Source organism: Aythya ferina (genome assembly GCF_964211825.1).
Source record: "Aythya ferina genome assembly, chromosome: 9".
In the NCBI taxonomy this organism is placed as follows: Eukaryota; Metazoa; Chordata; class Aves; order Anseriformes; family Anatidae; genus Aythya; species Aythya ferina.
This window is the reverse complement of record NC_140305.1, coordinates 10,077,812-10,098,136: the sequence shown is the minus strand read 5'-3', so window position 1 is coordinate 10,098,136 and position 20,325 is coordinate 10,077,812. Positions and strand designations below refer to the sequence as shown.

General features: G+C 49.6%; 2 protein-coding genes and 1 long non-coding RNA gene across 21 annotated transcripts in view; 2 read left to right on the top strand and 1 right to left on the bottom strand.

Annotated features, from left to right (window-relative positions):
* The window catches only part of LOC311441547 (G-protein coupled receptor 35-like), a 41,315-nt gene extending 27,564 nt beyond the window's left edge, over positions 1 to 13,751 (top strand). For all 7 annotated transcript variants that reach the window (XM_084529807.1, XM_084529805.1, XM_084529801.1 and 4 more), the window contains one exon: positions 12,586 to 13,751. In XM_084529807.1, coding sequence (XP_084385933.1) covers positions 12,586 to 13,555 — 970 coding nt within the window. In that variant the 3' untranslated portion in view covers positions 13,556 to 13,751. The remainder of the gene's footprint in view (positions 1 to 12,585) is intronic.
* LOC311441553 overlaps positions 2,220 to 20,325 on the bottom strand; it is a 76,935-nt gene continuing 58,829 nt past the window's right edge. For 12 of the 13 annotated variants that reach the window (XR_014696032.1, XR_014696033.1, XR_014696034.1 and 9 more), the window contains 4 exons: positions 9,314 to 9,442; positions 7,465 to 7,666; positions 3,317 to 5,238; positions 2,220 to 3,050 (listed from right to left, as the gene is read on the bottom strand). This is a non-coding gene — a long non-coding RNA (uncharacterized lncRNA). Of the gene's footprint in view, positions 3,051 to 3,316; positions 5,239 to 7,464; positions 7,667 to 9,313; positions 9,443 to 13,124; positions 13,226 to 13,324; positions 13,509 to 20,325 lie in introns of all 13 variants that reach the window. The other variant, XR_014696038.1, reaches the window with a different exon arrangement.
* Positions 15,103 to 18,994, top strand: GPR35 (G protein-coupled receptor 35). Its single transcript, XM_084529810.1, has 2 exons — positions 15,103 to 15,481; positions 17,153 to 18,994. Exon 2 carries the CDS (start codon positions 17,165 to 17,167, stop codon positions 18,107 to 18,109), a length of 945 nt encoding a protein of 314 aa, XP_084385936.1. The 5' UTR covers positions 15,103 to 15,481; positions 17,153 to 17,164; the 3' UTR covers positions 18,110 to 18,994.

The following is a 20,325-nucleotide window of genomic DNA, read 5'->3' as shown; positions in this document are numbered from 1 at the left end:
AGTTCCTCAAATGAGCCATGTTTTTCCTCTTCTGTTACGAAATCCAGCAACCCTAGAGGCAGTATTTTTCTTGTGGTACAAGGTGGCTGTATGTTTGTAATCCTCTGAAAGCCCACGGCTGCAGCAAGGGCTGGTTCTGCTTCTTGTGCCAGGTTTTGCCTGACAGCAGTGATGCCAATGAGTCTGCTTTGAGAACTGGGAGGTTTTGACCCTCAAATTGTTTCAGGCAGGAATGACTTTGTACCTGTAGGTCCCTTAAGTGCCCCCTGACCTGGTTTAAGACTTGCAGTCCTCCTGCGTTGGTAGGGTCAATCTTACCCTCCCAAGGATGTGGCTGAACCTTGCCCTGAGCAGGGGCTTGAGGCCAGGGGAGCAGCAAGCATCCAAATGTCAAAAAGAAATGTCACACCTATGAGCATCTGTCCACACACTGTGGAGTTAATCCAAGTTTTGGAGAGGGTGCAGGCCCTCACAGAAAAACTCTAAGCTGCTGGTAATGCTATTTTCCTCTGAATGGAGCTTCCTCATTGTTACAGCATCCAACAGAATGATTAGAAAGATAGTAGTGTTGATTGGGAATTAGCTGGTCCAAACCAGACTAAAAGCAAAGTTAAGAGTCAAGCAGAGACTTCTTGTGACAAAAGGTTTGTGATGAAATGCAGCTGAGTGGAAGGGAAAGGAAAGGAGGAACCATATTTTTTTGAATTAAGCATGCAACTAGGTTGAGCAAATCACTTCCCTGTGTAAGCATGTGATGTTGGTTTTGGTTGGATTTACTGGCACCAATTACTTCTTCATGAGATGTAAGCCTGTCTGACTGTGACAGTGTCACTGGGGATTTAGATTGGTGCAAGAGGGAACAAACTGCAGCCTGCACTTGGTGCAGCTGCGTGAATTCTGAATGGTGAAAGGAAAAAAGATGCTCGGAGTAGCCCTGGTGAGAAGGGCAGTGAACGCTCGGGACAGCAGTGCCATGCTGCTCAAAGGCAGCTCAGTGCCCTGTATCAGGGCCTTAGCCCACTTGCTAAGCATTTGCATTGAAGCCTTTTGGTGCTTAGGCGTAATTAAGAGCTGACACAAGAAACCTCCCTCACAGCCTCCCTCCGAGCCTGGCCCCTACTGTCCTTTCAGACAATAATTCTCCTTTGGCCTTCCCCAGCTAGGATGTGTTTGGGGGCCGGTGCCCTCATGGTACACCCTGCTGTGGTGTCACTGCTGAGAGAGGGCAAGCAATTAAACCGAGCAATTAGGGGCAATGCAAAGCTGAGCAACCTGGCATCCATAGATGCCACAGCACTGATGGGAGCTGCTCTATGGGGCTTCTGCAAAAGGCCTGAAAGAGGGGGCAGGCGCTCCCAGCATGCTGGAAGGCAGCGTGAGGGGAACTGAACTCCGACTCTTGCACTGCTTTCATTAAAGGTGGCCTTGGGGCAGGCCGTGGAGGAGGTGTGGTGGGCAGACAGCCGCCGAGGGCAGGGGAGCAGGCCGCGAGAGACAGTGGCAGCACGGGGGGCTCGCTGCCCCTGAGGAGCAGTGCCCGGCCCTGCAGTCCTGCCCCAGGCTGCCTCTCGATGCAGGCTGGGCTCTTCCCAGGTGAATCTGGTGCTGGGGCCCTCACTGTCCCCTCAGCTCCTGGTGGCAGCCAGCGAGGTCCTCCCCAGAGCAGGGGGGAAGGCTGTGCCCACAGGGCCACCCTCCTCTGGCTGCTGCCACGTGTCTGTGGGCATCTTCCATCGACACTCTTCTGGTGCATGCTTCTGATGTGTGCGAACAGCAGCTTATTTGCACGTGTTGCCCTCCCAGCCACCAAATGCTCTGAGCTAGGGCAATAGGAAGTGCTGAGGTGCTGGGAGGTGAAGGACGGAGGCATGTGGCACATGGGCTCCTTCTCTCAGCTCAGTTTGCCCCCGTACTCCTCGGCACTGCGCTGCCCATGGCCAAGGTTGGTTCAGGCAGGGACACAGCCCCATGGTCACTCCCGTTAGCCCGCTGGCTTCAGCCTCTCACAGGAGATTTCCTTCCCCCAGGCCACCAATACTGCAATGGACACTTTAAAATAATTTTAAACTATTAACACTGAGGTAAAGGAGCAGGGAACCTGAATATCAGGCTGTTGTGGCTATCGTAACCACGAAACTTGGGCTGGTTTAGATGTCACTTGACTAACCCCAAATAAAACCCTGCCCTGACTAGTCAGAAGATAGCACTTCTAGAAGAGATGTCATAGGAAGGTGTTTATTTATCTGTCAGCTTGGGGTCCGTATCACCAGCATCTGGAAAATGTGCTGTGGTCAGATGTTTGCAGAAGGGAGTCGTGGGGAAACTTGCTACTTTCCTGAGTAGGAAGTTGTGGTCAAAGGCTCTCACACAGATGAAATATCACAGAGAGAAGCAGGCAAAACCCCAGCCACCAAATGAAGTTCCTTGTTCATTGGGACCCAGCTCAGTGTTATGTTTTTTTTGTTCTCCCGCAGCCACTACAAGCGGGATGGCGTCTTCGGGGTCAAATCTCCTGCCTGAACTTTGTTTCTTCTGTCTAGAATTCACAAAGTTCTTCCTGTGAGAGGCCCGTGGAGGGTATTTTGACAAAACCATCACGTTTTTAGGGCATGCAGGAGCAGGGAGAGCAGACCACCTGTGGCGTGAGGTCAGCAGTTTTTGTAACCACTGACAACTGGTGAGATAGTGCAGAGAAGCCAGTGACTGGGTGAGAGTGAAAACCCCTCGCTGTCGACCTGTGCATGCTCTGTGGGAGCTCTGCTAGTGGCTCCGCTCCCCCACCTGGGTTTTAGCAGTGGGGTGCTGGAAGTCAAAACGTCCGAGTTCAACCTAAACTTACATTGGCAGAGCCTGGAGCTGAACTTTCCAAATCACATTTTCCTCACTTCCAGTCCATTCAAGGGAGAAGTGTACCTGTCTCCCAGAGTCTGCTGTTCTGCCAGGTTCATGCTCTTTGCTATTCTGCATTACTCGCTGAGTGCAGTATGTCCACACAGCTCCGGAAGAGGGAACGGTTGATATTTATATACACGCTCATGTGTTTTCCTGTGCTGAAAAGCAGAGAAAACATGAACTTGATCTTTGAATCTAAAAGGCAGTCCTGCAAAGGTTAGCAGGCAATCCAATCTCTGACATACTGCACTTTACACCAATGCATGCACAGATCTTAATCTCATACCACCCAGCAGGCTCGGGGTAGTGCCTGTTTGCTTTCAGGTTGTTCCCATTGCACAGTTTGTTTTTACTGAATGTTAAGTAGCATGCACAGGAAGGAAATAACCATTTGCCATCACTGGCTGGTGTCATTCAGACCTACCTGGTAGCTGTGTAACGTTATTGACGTAGTTGATGTATCTCTGGTAGAAATCAAGTATTTGGCCATGTAATCCTCAATGAAACAGGGATCTTCACCGTAGCTGGGACAGGTGCTTGCAGCGCTCGTGTGCTGTGACATTATCTGTGTGTTAATGGAGAAGGGATAACAGCGTGCCAAAGACCCTCAGCACAATCCTGTCACATCCACCCTGCTGCCAGCTCCCTTGTTGTGCTGGGCACAGCTCATGCATATGGTTTAGAAACCCCTGGCATGCTTGAGCCCAGATGGGACTTTAGGTGCTGGGTATTGTAGTGACACCAGCACAGGTCACCCATGGCATTTGGGGAACCAGGTGAGAATCACCTCCTCCATGGTCTACCCTGGTGGCACTTGCCTCATTGTCCCTGGCTGCCTGGGGACACTCACCAAAAGGCACCCTTGCCCTGTCCCCACTGGTGTTTGGTGCAGCCTGTCAAGGGCACCAGCACCAGCTGTGGCTTGGTGTGCAGGCAGCGCTCTGCGTGACAGCAGCTCGGACGTCACCACCCTATTGCTAACATGGGCACCCTCATTACCTTTTTTTTCATGTACTTCCACAATTTTTAGCTTATCTGCTAACTTCCTGTGCGAGGCTCACTTCTCCAGCAGAAATGTTTCTTTTCTGGTTAACAGTAATGGAAAAGAGGGTAAAACATAACTTGGCACTAACAAACTTTGCTCTCCATGGTCACTTAGTTCACTGGGCCTTCTGAAAATATTGAATCAAAGCATGAGTGAGTTATTCCTAAAATTTCCGTTATTAAACTAATATTAAACTATATTCCTATTTTTTTTTTTTCATTTCAGGATGGTTGGTGTCAGATGAAATGTTTGTTCACAAATCCTTTTAGGGCTTTGCAATGTAGAGCAGCTTTTTGGTACTGAAGCATCATTACCTTTCATGAATGCTGTGTGATGGATTTGAATCCAGTCTGTCACCTCTCCTTTGCTGTTGTATTGCTAGTTCTTAATTGATGTAGTAACTTGCTTTCTAAAAAACGTGCATGTTTATGAAAAACAGAACAAAGTGACTGAAGTGGAGAAGGTGTCAATTCTTCAGATTATTTTTTTAATTAAAATTTTAAATAAAATTCAGCTGCCATTTCTGGTAGTTGTGTGGTCTTGGGGGCTATGCTGGCACATCTTCCCCCCAGCCTCTGTGAACCTGGCTGCTTTCCTGCAGCTGGCCTCCCATGGCAATGAGTTGTGCAGTTTAACAATGCACTACATGAATAATACACGCATCTGTACGCAGGGTAGGGTCATTTGTCTGTGAAGACAGGACCACTGTAGGACATGGGGACCCTACGTGGTGACTTTGAGAATGAGAAAGTGGCCCTACATCATTAACTTTAGATATATTTTCCTGCACTGCCTCTCTCTGTTCTGTTCTGCTTGCGGGTGGGCCCGCTGCCTCAGGGCCCGATGCGCGAGCAGAGCCATGTTTGTGATGGCAGGGGAACCTCACAGCTCAGCTGCATGGGTTCACCCGTCAAACCACAGTGTCATGTAGTCTGGAAGACAAGTGGAAAAAATGGTCATGGGATGATGAGGGCAATGAATCCAGAGGGCACTGAGCTTTAAGGACACCTTTGTTTTTAAGTCTATCTGTCTTTCAGTGTATTCCATTCCAGTCATGCTCAGAAGACAGCAACCATAAGCAAAGTCCAAAAATATAAGCAGAAGCCTCTAGTCCTCACATGGGCTGTATTGTAGGAGTGATTGCTCCTCCGAGGCTGAGGAGAAATCAGCTTAGGAGTAGCTGATTTTTAGTATTTTATGTATTTATTTATTTATTTTTGTCATGCAATTGAGAGAAAGAGGAAGAAAAATCTGCTGGATCTCTTGAGCTCATCAGCTGTCACCAGCCTGGAACAGGGCACCTGGAAGCAAAATGAGTCAGAAGTGTTTTTAGTGGGTGACACACAGATGTAAGGAGATCCCTATTTGTAAACCCAGCTATGCTTTGATCAGGGGGCAGCTGCAGCCATACCCCACCTGTCTAATGCTGTAACAATGCATCACTCAAGTGCCTCCATCCTGAATTACTGTTAGGTGTGACTTCCACGCATATGAGGACAGATCATCAGTGCCCTTCAGGCTGAAGTCCCTCCACAACTAAATGACTACACTGCAAAGTGACCTTTCAGGTTATAAACACATGGTTGAGGAGTGGAGAGGGAAAAATAACAATTAAAAACAAAACAAAACAAAAACACTAAGAGCATGTTAGTTCTTAAATGGTGCCCTCAAAGGTCACCCAATTTGTTACAAGAAGGTTTGCATCATCCCATATAGGCGTTCCTCCCATTTAACACCACAGCTAAAACCACACAGTCTAGTCCCGTTCAGAGCATTGTATTTTAGCAACACACAAACAGATCTAATCTGTTAGTTTAGCAATTTCCTGTGCTGGGATTTGGTAGGAAACTGATGAAAAATGCCAAGAAAATGTACAGATGAACTGAGGAGCTCCCCTCACCCCCCAGAGAAAACAAGAGGTGGATTTTCCTGGTTTTATTTCATGCACTGAAGTTCCCTGTATGCTGGAGCAGGCAAACTGCTCCTGGTGAAGCTTGCCTGAGCCTTGTCCTGCGGCACCATGCCGAGTGCTGGCAGGACTTGCTGTAAGTGCTGCCCTGCTTGGTGTGGGCAGGAGGCGACCCATCCTCCAGACTACCGGGAGAGCTTTCACGGGTAGCTGGCATAGAGCAGAGCAGTCCAGCCACTGCAAAGTCAGTATCAAAGACCCTGCTCTCTGCTCTCCTCCTCAGCCCAAAGCCGTTCTTCCCAACACCCAAAGCTGCCATGTGGCCCAGACAGGTTGCTCACACAGGGGTGCGTCGTCCCCTGGCCCTGAACAGCACTATGTCTCACTAGGGACTGCGTTTCTGCCCCCACCTGCCCCAAACTGCCTTCAGAGCCCCACAGGGGAACTCGTGACTAGGCCAGGCACCCACCACGTGGGCGGCCCCATTACACAGCAGCTTCGAGGCCACCGCCATGCGGTGAGACATGTAGGTGGGTGGCAGCCCTGTGACTCGTGAGTCACCGCTCCCCCCATCCTGCCTCGCACGGCAGGGCCACAAACGAGCCCGCATGTCGGAATGAGCATGGGCACCATCGGCATGGGGAGGGCTGAGGCTGACGGCTTCAATTTCCCCACAAACACAGGGAGCAGGAGAAACCAGAGCACTTGTGCCCACCTGTCTGGGGAGGGGACCTCTGTGGGAGTGACAGACGGTGGGCACGGCTGGGGCAAGCTGCTCGCTGCAGCCCGGTTCTGTCAGTCGAGTTGAAGCGACAGGACGTGGTTGAGGATGCGTATGTGGGGTAAGCTGGCTGTTTCTTGGTCCCACTCAGGCTTTTTGGCAGAACAACTTGCTGTGCTGCCGAATGCTGCCCGGGAGGCCCTGTGTCCTCATCCTGGCAGTGCTGAGACAGAGGTGTCCTCACACACATAACTGGCAGGCAGGCCGGGAAGGTGAGCTGAGCAGAACTGAAGAGGAGCTCCAGGGGTGATTTTGGCCCTGTCCACCACAGCAGCGCCCCTTTGTGCCCCCCGAAGTGTCTCCACGACAGGGCTATGGGTGTGACCCCCCCAGGCAGGGGCAGCCTGGCTCCCTGGAGCGGCAGCCGGGATTCTGCAGAGCCAGCACTGATGGGACTCATCTCCACACCATCTTATCACCCTGTGGACACCAACACGCTTATCTGCAAGTTTCCCCTGGAAGGGAAACACCCTGCTGTGATGGTTTCCACTGCAGCCTTTCCATTATGACGTTGAAGGCCACTGTTACCCTGAAGCATCACTTCTCACAAAGCCGTGGGGAGCTGTTACTTGTCCGCTTCCCCACCAGCCTGTGGCTTTTTTCCTCTCAGCAGTTCAGAGCTCACAACCTTATCTACCAGTGTCACCTCCTTTCTGCTTCCCCTCTGTCACCGCAAATACTCCACAGCATCAAGAGGCTGCAGCACGCAGACACTAAGGTGCAGCATTTCTGTTTGTAGCTGCTCCTGTCCCAGGCACAAAGTACTGCACCATACACAGATTTTTGGGAACAGCAGCATGTAGAGGTGGAGTTGGCATTTTCCACAGGAAAGCTTACCCTGTTCCTTTCTTCTTCCCTGCCCAAAGGTATTTTCTTCTGCTGCTCTTCTCCTCTCCTTTTCCATCCAGGTGTGCATGTGAGCAGGCAGTCCTGGTGTGCTCTTCCCTCTGGCACTGCTGGCTTACTCAAATGCTCTCCCTCTCTCCAGGAAAGGCAGGAAACAGCATCCGGAGAACCACAGTCCATCTCACCCTAATCTCTGCTAAGCAGACAGAGGAAATCATCTTGTAAATAATTTCAAAACCTACTGAGGACAAGAAGGTGATTGGTTTTACAAAACTATGCCTGATAACCACATAGATAGCCACATCTGAGTAGGTGACATGCTATTGGACGTGAGGAGCCAGCAGTGGCAGTGCTTGCTCTGAACTTCAGTGTTGAAAGCCTTTCTGTCTCCTGTGATGGCCTCGTAAGCAGAATGGCAAAGTGTGGTCTAGAGAAATGGGCCGTGAGCTGGACTGAAAACTGCCTGGGCTGCTGAGCTCCAAGCACTGCGGTGAGCAGCACAGAGACCAGCTGGAGGCCAGTCCACAGGGAGGTCCCTTGGAGGTCAAAGCTGGGCCAAGTTATGAAGATGCCAAACCATAGCAGCCTGGCTGCTGGGACAAAGCGCACCCTCAGCAGGTCTGCAGATGGCACAAAACCAAGAGGAGCAGCTGATACACAGGAGGGATGTGCCAGCATTCAGAGGTATCCGGACAGGCTGGAGGAACAGGCCAGCAGGAACCTCATGGGACTCAACATGGGGAAGTGCCAGGTCCTGCACTTGGGGAGGAACAACCCCAGACACCAGGCTGGGGACTGACCACATATAAAGCAGCTTGTAAGGCATTACAGCGGGCAGTGATCAACTCCTTACCAGCTCTACTACACACTGATTATGGGTGAGACAGCTCCCTGCCAGCTCTATTGCACAGTGATTATCCACACCAGCTAAATAGCCTATTAGCGAGCCCTTTGGGGCTTACAGCCCTCTCTCCCTCCTCCAATTCAGTGCACATCCAGCTGCACAAGCGAGCTAGCTATAGCTCCCTGTAGCTTCCTGGTTTTGTCTAGCTAAGGTTTGACCACAGCATTTCAGCTCTGCACTCACCCAGTATCCCCGCTAGCCAGTGAGCACAGCATTTTAGGCAGCGCAGAATGAGCATGGAGCCCACACTGGAAAGCCTTGCAGACCTTTGGTCAGCAGGTTGTCTGATGTTCAGGACCAAGCTGACATAAGATCCTCTCCCACGCAGCAGGAGGAGGTGCTATAGAAGCCTTCAAGTAGTTGTGAGCTCTTGGTGCAGGCACCTGCCCTTGTGCAGCCTGTGCCTGGCCTCCTACGCTGCTCCTCCAGGCAGGGATGCGCACACCCCACATGCCCTGCTGCCAGCGGGACCTGCGGCTGATTTTGTGGCATTAAACCCACAGGTAACATCACTTTTTGCTTCTTTCTCTCTTGCTCTGCATGAACTGCTGCTCAGGGGCCTGCTGTGGCTGGGAGGATGTGGAGGAGGCACCCTTTGGAGGATGCATTTTGCCACCCTAGTGCAGTCCCTCCTGTGGGGACCTGTTCAGGTTGCTGTTGCTGAGACTTCTCTGTTCTTACTCTGGGGTGTTCAGGAAGATCACAGCACGTTACTTTCCAACAGCATCTGGCAGCTGGAAACTAAATTCTTCCCACCATGGGAGATAAGTGATTCCAGAAGTGTTGTTTTTGTTGTTGTTTGTTTGTTTGTTTGTTTGTTTTCCTGTCTAAATGAACCCTTGCATCCCCTTCCAGGGTCTTTTGAAGCAGTAGGGTCTTTTGAAGCAGTTCTGTGTTTAGGATGACCACCTTGCTGTTTTCCTTGGTTTGACTTACCTCCCAGCATCCTTTTCATGGACCAGTTTGGGCACTTCACAACCAGTTGGTGAAGTCACAGAGGATGAGGAGGTGGGGAGGAAAGGACTATTAGTTTCTCCATCTTGGGCAGGAGGCATCAGAACTAGTCTAAATGTTAAAAAAAAAATGACTTCCAGAGTTAAATAACAACTACAGGTGGCCGTCCTCAAGACCATTCTTGCAGAGCAAAGCACAGGTTTTGGTGTGCTTTTCTACTGCTGCGGAAGAAGGCAGTCACATGCCCAGCCCTTCAGGTCAAGGGATGTGCTGAGAGATAAGCCTGAAAGAATATGGGTTTCGTAAGAGTTTTGTGCCTCAGCTTATCGTGTTTGAGAGAGCTCTGAACAACAGGGTTAGTTCAGGCAGTGCCCAGGTTTCTTTACGCTATTTGAAACAGAGAGGAAAATCCCTGCACCTCAGTGCTGGGCAGGACCCTCAACTAGGGCTCTTCCACTCCTTCTGGCCACTCTTCCCTCCCTGCAGTGCCCAGGTTACATCAGCACCCTTCTGAAGTGCTGTCCAGGCCAAGTCTAGCCTCCTGCCCATGTAGCATATTTCTTAAATCTTTGCTGATAGCTACTCATCCAATTTATCAGGCGACTTGGTCCAATTCAGGGCAGTTGCTGCAGATGTGGACAGTTCTGCTTTCAGTTGTGTTTATCATCCATTCTCCCATGAAGGCAGAGGTGTAGGAGAGGTTGAGCTGCACCCTACCCTTCCCATCCCGTTTTCCTTCTTTCTCTCCTTCTGCCCGGTCCCAGGTCCCTTCCTCACCCACCCCAGCAGACCCCCCCTCAGCCCCTGTGCTGTCTTTACTCATTTCATCCACCACATTTACCCTTGGCTCCTGTGCTACCCACTTACTTCTGAGCACCCCCTGCAAGAAGGAAGGAGGATTTTACATGCAAGGGTGCATGCTCCAGTGCTGCTGCTTCTCTGCGGGCATCCTGCTGGGTGCTGGCCTCTCCAGTGTTGCTGTGACACCCACTGGGTCTCCAGCCTCCGACTCACTTCTCTTCCTCCAAGCTCCCTGTTTGAGGTCTGGAAGGAGCTGGAGAAAAATTAGGCCAGCTCTGGCCTTCTTCCCCAGGCAGCCACCAGTTCCCATGGTGGGGGACAGAGGCTGACCAGCTCTTTGCAAACCTTGGAGGACATGCTACACTGTACCGGTGGCTTTGTCCTTCCAGCCCTATCCTGCTCCTGGTCCTCCAGCAGCACTGAGCTGCTGTTTTACAGCTCTCTCTGTCCTTTTCTCACAACTGCAGGTTGCTCTGCTACTGCAGCCATCTCCTCTGGCCTCACTTAAGCATTTGCACCAGCCACAGGATATGCTAGCTTATCAAACAGCATCTCCTTGAAGACACAAAATGTTCAACCGTATCCTATCTGTGCTGCCTGACCTGCTTTAAAACCCTCTGCTTGTTTCCTCCCTCTTCCCCGCCAGCCTTCGAGTTCCTCCTGGCAGGGAGCACTTGCAAGCCCTGAGCTGCAGGGCAGATAGCAGATGCTGGGAACTGCAATTGGGCCACACCTTGAGCACCAAAGCCGATGTCTGCCAGAGCCCTTTCACACTGCAGAGCACACCAGCACAGTTTGCCTACATCATACTTCAGCTGCTGCTAGTGGTGTGGCAGCACCAGGGTCAGTGCAAAGCAACCTGGGCATCAGCCACACCAGCAAAGCCACTTACTGCTCGTGCAGGTAGTGAGCTTAGGGGCGTGGCAGTTTATCCTTGGATGAAGGTGTTTCCCTGCTGCTACTTGATGTGGTTCAGAGAGGTTTTCCTTGGGTGACACCTAGCAGTTTGCTCCCAGGGCGCAGGCTGCAAGCAGCGAGGTGTGTTGGGACACCCAGACCTCAGCATGCAGCAATTAGCTGAGAGCTCTCTGCAGGAGTCACATTAATGTCTGCTGGTGTCCATCACACTTGTCTGACCCCCCAGCATCTGTGTTATTTGTGAGTCAATCAGATACAGCAGAGCTGAAGCCTGACCTTGGAGGCAGTGTCCTTACCATCTGACCACAAGGTCTGCATGGCTTGCACAGGCAACTAACTGCTTAACCAGGTGTCTTCATCGTGGTGTCCCCCTGCTTCTCTGAGAGCTGCAGGATTCCACCAGATTCCTCACCCCTCCACTCTCCCATTAGAGTGGGAAATACTTGAAATCAAAAAGTTGCGTTCTTTCCAGTGTACATCAAGATGCAAGCAGAAATTCAGTGACATGCCCAGAATCACCAATTCAGAGAATAGGTGCACATTGCACAGAGCTACTCTGAACAGGATGGAGCGTGATAAAAACTGATTTTTATCAGCCCCTGATACTCTTCACACAACCAATGCTCTTGTGAAGCATCTAGTAGCTGGTGTGACAGAGGCTCAGGACCTACTGCTTATAAGTTTCACAAGGCAGCCTGGATGCTTACCTTGAGAAGGAACCATCTATAAAGCCCTTATTTGCAGCTCCTTGTTCTGCACCAGTGCTTCCTCTTTTGGGTAAGTCTTTCTGCTTTATATCTATAGACTCGTACTCTCTCCTGGAATGAATGGGCCTAAAATTATGTTAATCTTTCCCTCCTTGCCAAGGAGGTGGAGAGCAGCGTGTCTCACTCATGCCTGTAGGGTTTTGAGCATGCCTCTGGGATGAAGGACTCAGATTCAGCTCTGTTTTCCTCAGCTTGGAGCAGGAGCACCAGGTTTGCAAGGCAACCCAAAGGCACAGAAACCTGCCCAATAAGGGCCAGAACATGATGGTGCCCACCAAGTCTACCCCTTGCCTCCAAAGCCAGCAGACCTGTTAGAAGAGGTGTTGCTCATGGATTATGCTAGACTTTAGCACTGGTTGCTGCAGTCCCTGCCTAGCTCAAAACCAAGTTGAGTCTTTTTGCCTCATCTGCACAGACTGGCTTAAAGAATTAGTGCTCACATTGTCACAGCATGCCCCTGCTATCCATGGGTTCTAGTCTGAGTGCTATTCCCCTCTCCTACTTGAGAGTCCACTATTTAATAGGGGCTGCCTGCCATGTCCTATTGGAAGTGCATCCTGAGATATTTACTCATAAACTGAGTAAGCATAAACAGAGCCTGACGCAAGGATGCATCCCAGTTACAGGCTGTCTGAGACAGCTGTGTATGTAGACTCAAATTCACATTCATAACAGTGTAAATATTTAAATAAATACCTTTTGTTTATAGAAGCCATGCATCTGTCAAGAGGTAGGAGAAAAGTCTTAACCATTTTTTCCCCATTTCAGGTCTCATAACATCACATGCCATCCACACACCAGGACAATGAATGAGTCCAACAACTGCAGTGTAACAGATGTAGAAGTGAATCGCCACGTCCGCCTCACTGAATTTGCTCTGTATATCATCATTTTCTCTTTTGGATCAATATTTAATGCCCTTGCTCTGTGGATGTTCTTCTGCAAAATAAAGAAGTGGACGGAAACCAGGGTGTACACAATCAATTTAATTTTTGCTGACTGCTTCATCATCTGCATCTTGCCTTTCATGGCTTATTTGATCTGGAATAAGTCAGTCCGAGATGAACTCTGCCAGTTTATAGAGGCAATGTATTTTATCAACATGGTAGTGAGCATCTATGTCGTTTCATTTATCTCCATTGATCGATACATTGCCATAAAGTACCCCCTGAAAGCTAGGACCTGCAGGTCTCCATCAAAAGCTGCCCTTCTCTGTGGGCTTCTGTGGGTCTCTGTTATCATCGGTGCAACCTTAAGATTTCAAAAGAGACATGCTACTTTCTGTTTTCAGAAAGATGCCACCATACCCATTGCTCAGACCCTGCTTTCCACTTTCTTCGTTTTCTCTCTTCCATTAGCAACCTTGACCTTTTGTTCCATAGAAATCATCAGGAAGCTTAAGAGACAGCTGAAGACAAATTCAATGGAAGAGAAATTAATCCAGAAAGCTCTTTACATTATTTATACAAATCTGATTGTGTTTCTAATATGTTTTCTGCCAGCCTACCTTGGGGTACTTTTCAGGTTCATAATGGAGTATGTTGGAACTAGCTGTTTCCTGAGGCAGGTCATGATGGACTTCTTTGCCCTGACGAGGTGCATTGCCACGTCCAACTGCTGCCTGGACAGCGTCTGCTACTACTTCGTGACCAAGGAATTCCAAGAAGCCATTCTGCTGCCTAAATCCAGCACTGACAAAACAAATCAAACCCAATCCTTGCAGATAAATACTTGCTAAAGGAAAGGAAGAAGAATACAAACCAAACCACCACCACCACCAAAAAAAATGCAATGCCAAGAGAACGTACAGCTTCAGTGTTACTGGGATAAGCATTGCCCTTTCGTTCCAGGGACAGCTTTGTTATGTCTATCATTACCAAGTTATTTGTAATTTTTAATTCTACGTGGCTATTAAACAAATAAGTTGTTTCATACAGAGGTGTAAAAGCAAGTATGTGACAGCTGTTTGGTAACACGGCTTCCTTCTAGCACCTATCTGTTACTCTTACAGGGAGACAGGTGACCAAGTGTGTCACCCTATTTTATTTCATTTTGCAGCTAAAGACAACTTAACCTTATTGCCGGCACAATATAATGCATAGTGCTTTACCCCACTGTGCATTTCAGATTGTTTACCTTATTAGAATAGGCCAATTTATTTTTACCACATTGGGGTGAGGGCATTCAGGTGGTATCACTGTATGCCTAAGTGCATGCACCTACAAAACAGCCCAGACTCCGCTGACTGCTCACCCCCTCCAAGCTGGCCGGTCAGACAGATGTGCAGCAGCACTTTAAGGATGAAAACAAGCCATGGCCACTGCCATAAAGGCACAGAGCACAGATCTCAGACTGGGGTTCTCCTGCTGGCTCCCCTCCTGAGCCCCAGCCCTACAGTGGCTGTCCCTGGGGGGATGCTGCTCCCCACCTCTGGGGAGAAAGGGGCCCTTTGAGCCCTGCCTGGACCCTCACCACCCAGGCACCGCTTTTCCCTGGGTCTGTGTTGTGGTACCAGGCTGGTCCCCAGGTCCCTGGCAGCAGCAAGGGGGGTCCCAGCTGTGTCCAGGTTTCTGCAGCCTACCCACGCTGCCACCTCTGAAGTTCCTGTGGGTGAAATGTGGTTGTCCTATGAGTCGGCAGCATAGAAAAGTCAGTGGGGAGGACAGGGAGGGGGATGATCCCCAGCATGTTGCTTAAATGCTGCTTAGGACTGGGCTTTTTTCTCTCTAAATACTTAAATCTCTAACCCTGCTGCCACGGGCTGCCCAGGCAGTGCCTTATGAGAGCTAGGCACACGCGGCGGTGTAGGTGACTGGATTTGAGAGTCAGACCTCCCCTGCAGGACTGACGGATGCTAAAGGCCCATGAAGTCATCACAAAGACTGTAAAAATACCCCGAGGATGTTGTTAAACAAGCTTCCAAAGGTCGTGACACGTTCCTCACACCTACAGTTCACTTTCCTCTCTCTTGTCCGAGTCTTGGTGGAGACTGTCACTACTGGCAGGGCTTTCCCATGACACCAATAAGCAGCATTTAGAGGGCAGAGGCCTGTCACACCTGCCCCCCATCATGCAAAGAAACCAAAGAGAAGCACGCTTGGACCCTCACCCTCGGCCCACCACCACGGGGGTGCAGGAACCAACGTGCCTCCCCCCCCCGAAAAGCTGCTGCCCCCCGTGCCACCTGCCCAGGGCTCGCTCCATGGCCGCACTAGAGGCTGCACGGGATGCTGGGCTCCCGGGGGGTCCTTTTGCTGCCAGAAGGGCAATTTGCAACCATTACGGGTTTGATTTTAGAAAGGATTTGTTTTCCCACAACTGAAAATATTAAATTTTAATTGCTTGTTTGGGTGGGGTGGGAGGGTGGGACGGAGGGCACGTAGGCTGGGTGCAGAAACCAATGGTGAAGCATTGAGCAGATGCGAGAGGAACAACAGAGGGCACCAGAGATTTGACTGTCCCAAAGAGGAGGTAATAAATTAAGCACTTTTGGAGAACAAGAGTTCATTGCTGTGCTTCAGCTCTTCTGAGCTGTTGTCAGCAGCCTCCTGGGTGGCCGTGCCCTGCACAGAGCATCATCCTGCACCCACAGCCTCGGCAGATCTCCTCTGCCACTGCGACCTTCCCAAGGACCAAACCCAGCAGGCAGCCCCACAAGAAGCAGGTAACTTTTCATTCTTCCTGCACAGGTGTGTGGCAGTGTGCTCTGTTTCCTCAGCTCGGGAATGAAGCGCTACCCAGCGCTGTCCTTGATATCATACATTGGCACGCAGTTGCCTTGGCTTCCTCCTGCCTTCACAGATGTTGTGCTTTGCTGTTTGGCACCCACATGTGCTATTCGGGGAGGTTTCCATCCCTTGCTGTGGGCTTGTACCAGTGCCTCTCACTGTGCACCTGCTGCAAGCATAGGGACACTACTCCAGGCATGCCAAAGCAGGAGACCTGGGAGATCATTGCAGGCTCAGCAGGCTCGTGAGGGATTTGAGGGGCTCAGCTGCTACTTGGGGCAGCTCTGTGCATGCAGAGAGTGGCTTTGCCAAAGCAGGGTGGTCGCAGTAGGCTGGCAGGGAACAGCTGGAGGGGATGTGGTAGGACCTGGGAAGCTGGCAGCTCAGGAAAAACAGGACACTGGTTGCATGGTAGTCCTTTCATTAATTCCACCCTGAAAATTGCAATGTCCTGGTATTTCTGTAATGCTACACCAGCTCTGGTGCTCAGGCAGGTGCTGAACTTTCTTCTGACATTGCTGGATCTGGCTCCCAGTCACAGGTACTAAAAACATTTCACTTAGTTCATGCAGTCATACGCTTGCTCTGCAGTTTAGATATTAAGACTCAGAAAGCGCTGACTTATAAGGCAATGTATTTACAAGAGATGACAGGAATCTGTGTGTTTTCTTTCTCTGCCTCACTGTATACTCTTTCTTGCAAGCTGCATACTGAGTCTGATTCATCCTCCACGGTATCTTTGCTGCTAGCAGCTGCCCTGCACTATTTAAAGGAATACCAGGAGATAGGCTAAAGTCTTGGATTCGTGTCTTTTGCTCTGGTAGCATTTTGGCTTCCTATTTCAAAGGTTGAGATCAGACAGGTGTGCTCATTTTCCCTTCTGTCTTTTGAGACCAGCTGGCAGTGCCCGTGAGGGGCCATTCCTCCCTGCTGCCCCCAGGAGGAGCAGGTGGGTGCTGGGGGCCACCCCCAGGAGCAAAGCCACCAGGGCTACACCACAGCCAGAGGGGCTTGAGTCCTGTGTGGGTCCATGGGCCTGACAAGACCCACTGAGCCCATGGGGTGGCTTTGACAGCAAGGCAAGGGTCTTGGAAAGCGAAAGAGGAATGCTGCCCAGCTCTGCTGTGAGCTGCCTTAATGCAAGAGAGACAGTATCTCTCCAATAGGGACTATGAAATTGTCAGCCTGTTTTGGAGACTCTCTGCTGTTGCCAAAACCCTGAAAGAAGGCTGGAGGGAGGGCAAGCCAGGCCTGAGGTCAGAGGGAGGCTGCCACCCCGCAGCAGCTGCAGGAGGGGTTTGACTCTGCAGTTTCGGGTCAGCTGGCAGAGAACAGTGCTGCTTTGGTGGCCGAGGGACATGGCGTGCCGGCGAGCCACTGAGCTCGTCAGCCCTGCGGGTCTGCCTGTGCGCCCTCCCCAGACACCCCTGTGCTGTATATGCAGAGCTCTGGGGAGTGCTGTGTGGCACCTCGTCCTGCCAACAGCCCCCGCGCGTGGTGCAGGGGGGCGAGGAGCCGCAGGGCCATGAGCGAGGGCACTGCAGCAGGACCCGTCCCAGGGGATCCGTCCCTGAGCTCGGTCTCTCACCTGCACCATTCTCTTGCAGGGACAGCCTGCCATGGAGAACTGCACTGATATCAACAGCGTGCTGCAGAACGGTATTTTGCTCTTTCAGCTGATCATCTACATCCCAGTCCTCTCCTTTGGGTTTGTGCTGAACACAGTCGCCTTCTGGGTCTTCTGCTGCAAACTCAAGAGCTGGACTGAGACCAGGGTGTACATGCTCAACCTCATGGTCACAGATTGTTTCCTGCTCTTTGCCCTGCCTTTCATGATATATTTTACCAACAACAAACATCCCATAGACGAGTTGTGTTTTGCTGTACAGATGATATATTTTACAAACAGGCCTATGAGCATCTACATCATCATGCTGATTGCAATCGATCGATACATTGCAATCATATTCCCTCTAAAAGCAAAAACTCTTCGATCCCCACGGAAATCAGCTTCTGTCTGTGGGTGTCTTTGGATAATACAGATGATTTATTCCTACTACCAGCAAAAATTTCAAAGTAAAGAAAATTATTGCATTCAGAGACTTTCTACTGAACCTAAGTATTTAACATTAGTCTCCATTTCCTTTGGATTTTTTATTCCTCTAACGATTATAATTTTTTGTTCAGTAAAAGTCATCAAATGTCTCAAAAAGAAGATGGCCAGCAGCTTTCATGAGACAAAGTTAATCCAGAAAGCGCTCCACATTGTTTCTGTGAATCTGTGTGTGTTCACCATATGTTTTTCACCTATCTACATCACACTGCTCCTGCGGTTCATAGCAGAGGTTGCTAAAGCTTGTACTCCGCTCTCAAAAATTAGAATCTCTATTCAGATTTTTTCATGCTTAGCTAATATCAACTGCTGCTTGGATGCATTTTGCTATTACTTTGCAGCCAAGGAATTTCAGGAATTTTCCTCTCTGCTCCCCACTTTTATATTGAAGAGGTCTAAGGTGAATCAAAGCCAAGAGTTACAGCAACCCACTGAGGAAGTGATGTTATAAAAAAAGGTTTAGTGCACTATAGATGTCAAGAGCCACAGTGCTGCTGAAGTTTTGAGGGAATGGGGCTACCTACAGTATTTGCAATCCTAGGTATAGGCATACCTGCAAAAAGGGGTCTCCTAGTCAAGAGGGAGCTCCACATGGTATGGAGAACAGCTGATAAGGCCATTGTTTTGGCCACGTGCTTATTTGTACATGTCATGCAGCTAAACATAAGAAACTTAGCACCTTTACAGCAATGAAAGAAACCACTTCTACTACTGTAACTTTTGGTCATTGAGGAAAAAGAAAAAAAAAAAAAAAAAAAAGGTAAAACCACTGTAATACAATGTCAAGCCTAGTATGTCTGTGTCACTCACATCAAAGAAGTAACCTGTGCAGTGGTAGTTTCCCACCTAGCTATAAAATGTCAATGCCTACAGCTATGACCAGGATGCAACTATCACTGTGCATGGGGTAAACCACAGGAGTCAGGTAGTGGCATGACACCATTCTCCTATTCCCGCCATGTAACACGTTTATTAGCTTACAGCAACACCTCGACATTTGTAAGACAAAAATAATTGTGGATGTAAATAAAGCTATTACTGCAAAGTATTGTGGGCCACATAACAGACCCTTAGGAGCACAACATAGCATGTGTGTATCAAGTATAAAGCTGTGAAGACCTCACATCACTTAAATGACTTCCATAAGCCCTGGTGAAGGCTTTCTGCTATATTTCAACAGGGTCAAATCTTTAATGAGTGTCCTGTCTGGTTAGAGGGGAGCATAGAATCATAGGATAATTTACACAGTGAACAGGGAAAAGACCATTAGGACCATCAAGTCCAACCATTGTGTTACACTACCAAGTCCACCATTAAACCATATCGGTAAGTGCCACATCCAAGTGTCTCTTATATACCTCCAGGGACAGCATCTCCCTGGACAGCCCGTTCCAATGCTTAACCACCATTTCCATGAAGAAATTTTCCTTACACCCAATCTAAACCTCTCCTGGTACAACTTGAGGCCGTTTTCCTCACATACCATCACCTGTCACCTGAGAAAGAGCCTGGTGGCCTGAAAGAGCACACCTCGCTGCAACTTCCTTTGAGGTAGTTACAGAATGTGATGAGGTCTCCCTTCAGCCTCCTCTTCACCAGCCTAAACAACCCAAGTTCCCCCAGTCACTCCTTCTATGTCTTGTCTTCTAGTCCCTTCAACAGCTTCACTGCTCCTCTCTGAACATGTTCCGGGAGCTCCTTCTTGTCATGAGGGGCCCAGAACTGAACATAGTTCTCGAGGTCCAAGCTCACCAGTGCCAAGTGCTTTTCTGAACTTTTTGTAAAATCTAAAGTGCTCCAAGGCTTAGAAACAGTAAATATTCTTTCGCTAGAAGAAAAACAAAATAGAAGTAGTGGAAAAAGTGTGCAAACTGCTCTTACTGTGTAAGTGATGTCTGTTAAAGTCAGCAAGAGCCCTTTGCCTCACAGGGAAAGGTCTCCTGGCTTCAGTTGTGGATTTTCTACTTGTTATCATAGTTTCACATGTTGCTTTTGTAAGTGAGTTGGACCCAGCAAGACCACACAGCCTTTAAACAAATTTTAAAATCTCTTTGAAAAACACAGGGGTCCACATGCATTCCTGCATTACTGTCTCATTCCTAAAAAGTTACCACACCAGCACTGCCTAGGAAAGGGGCCAAAGCTGGAAGTGAAGGGCCTGGTGGATCCAGCTGGAGGCAGTGCTGAGGGAAGAATAGGTGCATGCAGCTGGGAAATCTGGGCTGGCTCTGATCCTGCTGTGTACAGGTCCATCCAGGACTGTCCTCACCTCCTGTCTGCACAACTGATGGCTCTCAATTCACCCAGACCCTCCTATTCGTAGCCACTAACTCTGACACCTGTGCACTGCACCTGAGTCCCGCTCACTCAGGATCCTGAGGTTTTACAGGTTACAGTACCTGCAAGGCTTTTTTTTTTTTTTTTTTTCCATAATCAACCCTCCTTAAACATCCATGGGACAAGGTATTTGAAGGTAAAGGGGCCCTGGATAGTTGGTTAGTATTCAAGGACTGCTTTTTCCAAGCTCAAGATTAGAGCATCCCAACACATAGGAAGTGAAGAAAGAGAACCAGAAGACCTGCACGATTAAACAGGAATCTGCTGGGCAAACTCAAGTCGAAGAGGAGAGTCTACAGATCATGCTGGCCACTTGGGAGGAATGTAACA

Coding starts and splice junctions, on each gene's coding strand:
- GPR35 (XM_084529810.1), top strand. CDS start 17,165: ATGGAGAACTGCACTGATATCAACAGCGTGCTGCAGAACGGTATTTTG.